The sequence below is a fragment of the Octopus bimaculoides genome, chromosome 28 (genome assembly GCF_001194135.2).
Source record: "Octopus bimaculoides isolate UCB-OBI-ISO-001 chromosome 28, ASM119413v2, whole genome shotgun sequence".
In the NCBI taxonomy this organism is placed as follows: Eukaryota; Metazoa; Mollusca; class Cephalopoda; order Octopoda; family Octopodidae; genus Octopus; species Octopus bimaculoides.
Window position 1 is genome coordinate 14,848,638 of NC_069008.1, and position 328 is coordinate 14,848,965.

The following is a 328-nucleotide window of genomic DNA, read 5'->3' on the forward strand; positions in this document are numbered from 1 at the left end:
ATACCACGTTTGATGTTAAGGACCCATGTTGGTTCCTCTGACATCGGACAAACTTCTTCGATCTTGCCATCCTGGAACGAGAACCTCAAGGGCTGCTTCATGAGGGCGTCGGTGAACTGTTGACTTCCAGGAGAATAGTCCATGTTGGTGATCCGGACATTATTGAGCTGTTGGATAAAAATTAAAAATTGAAAATATAAGAAACCACATTTTTCTTGTAAGCATAAGCTCAGGCATGGCTGTGTAGGTAAGAAGATCGCTTTCCAATAATAACGACTTGGTTTTGGGTTCAGTCCCACTGCACAGCACCTTGGGCAAGTGTCTTCTA

General features: G+C 43.6%; 2 protein-coding genes across 2 annotated transcripts in view; one reads left to right on the forward strand and one right to left on the reverse strand.

Moving 5' to 3' along the window:
- The window catches only part of LOC106878991 (histone deacetylase 2), a 219,318-nt gene that overhangs the window by 120,309 nt on the left and 98,681 nt on the right, over nt 1-328 (forward strand). The gene's annotated exons all lie outside the window — the stretch shown is intronic.
- The window catches only part of LOC106877330 (vitellogenin), a 65,116-nt gene that overhangs the window by 20,431 nt on the left and 44,357 nt on the right, over nt 1-328 (reverse strand). The window contains 1 exon segment of the mRNA XM_052977471.1: nt 1-167. This exon segment is cut by the window's left edge and continues 4 nt beyond it. Within this exon segment, the coding sequence (XP_052833431.1) occupies nt 1-167 (167 nt within the window).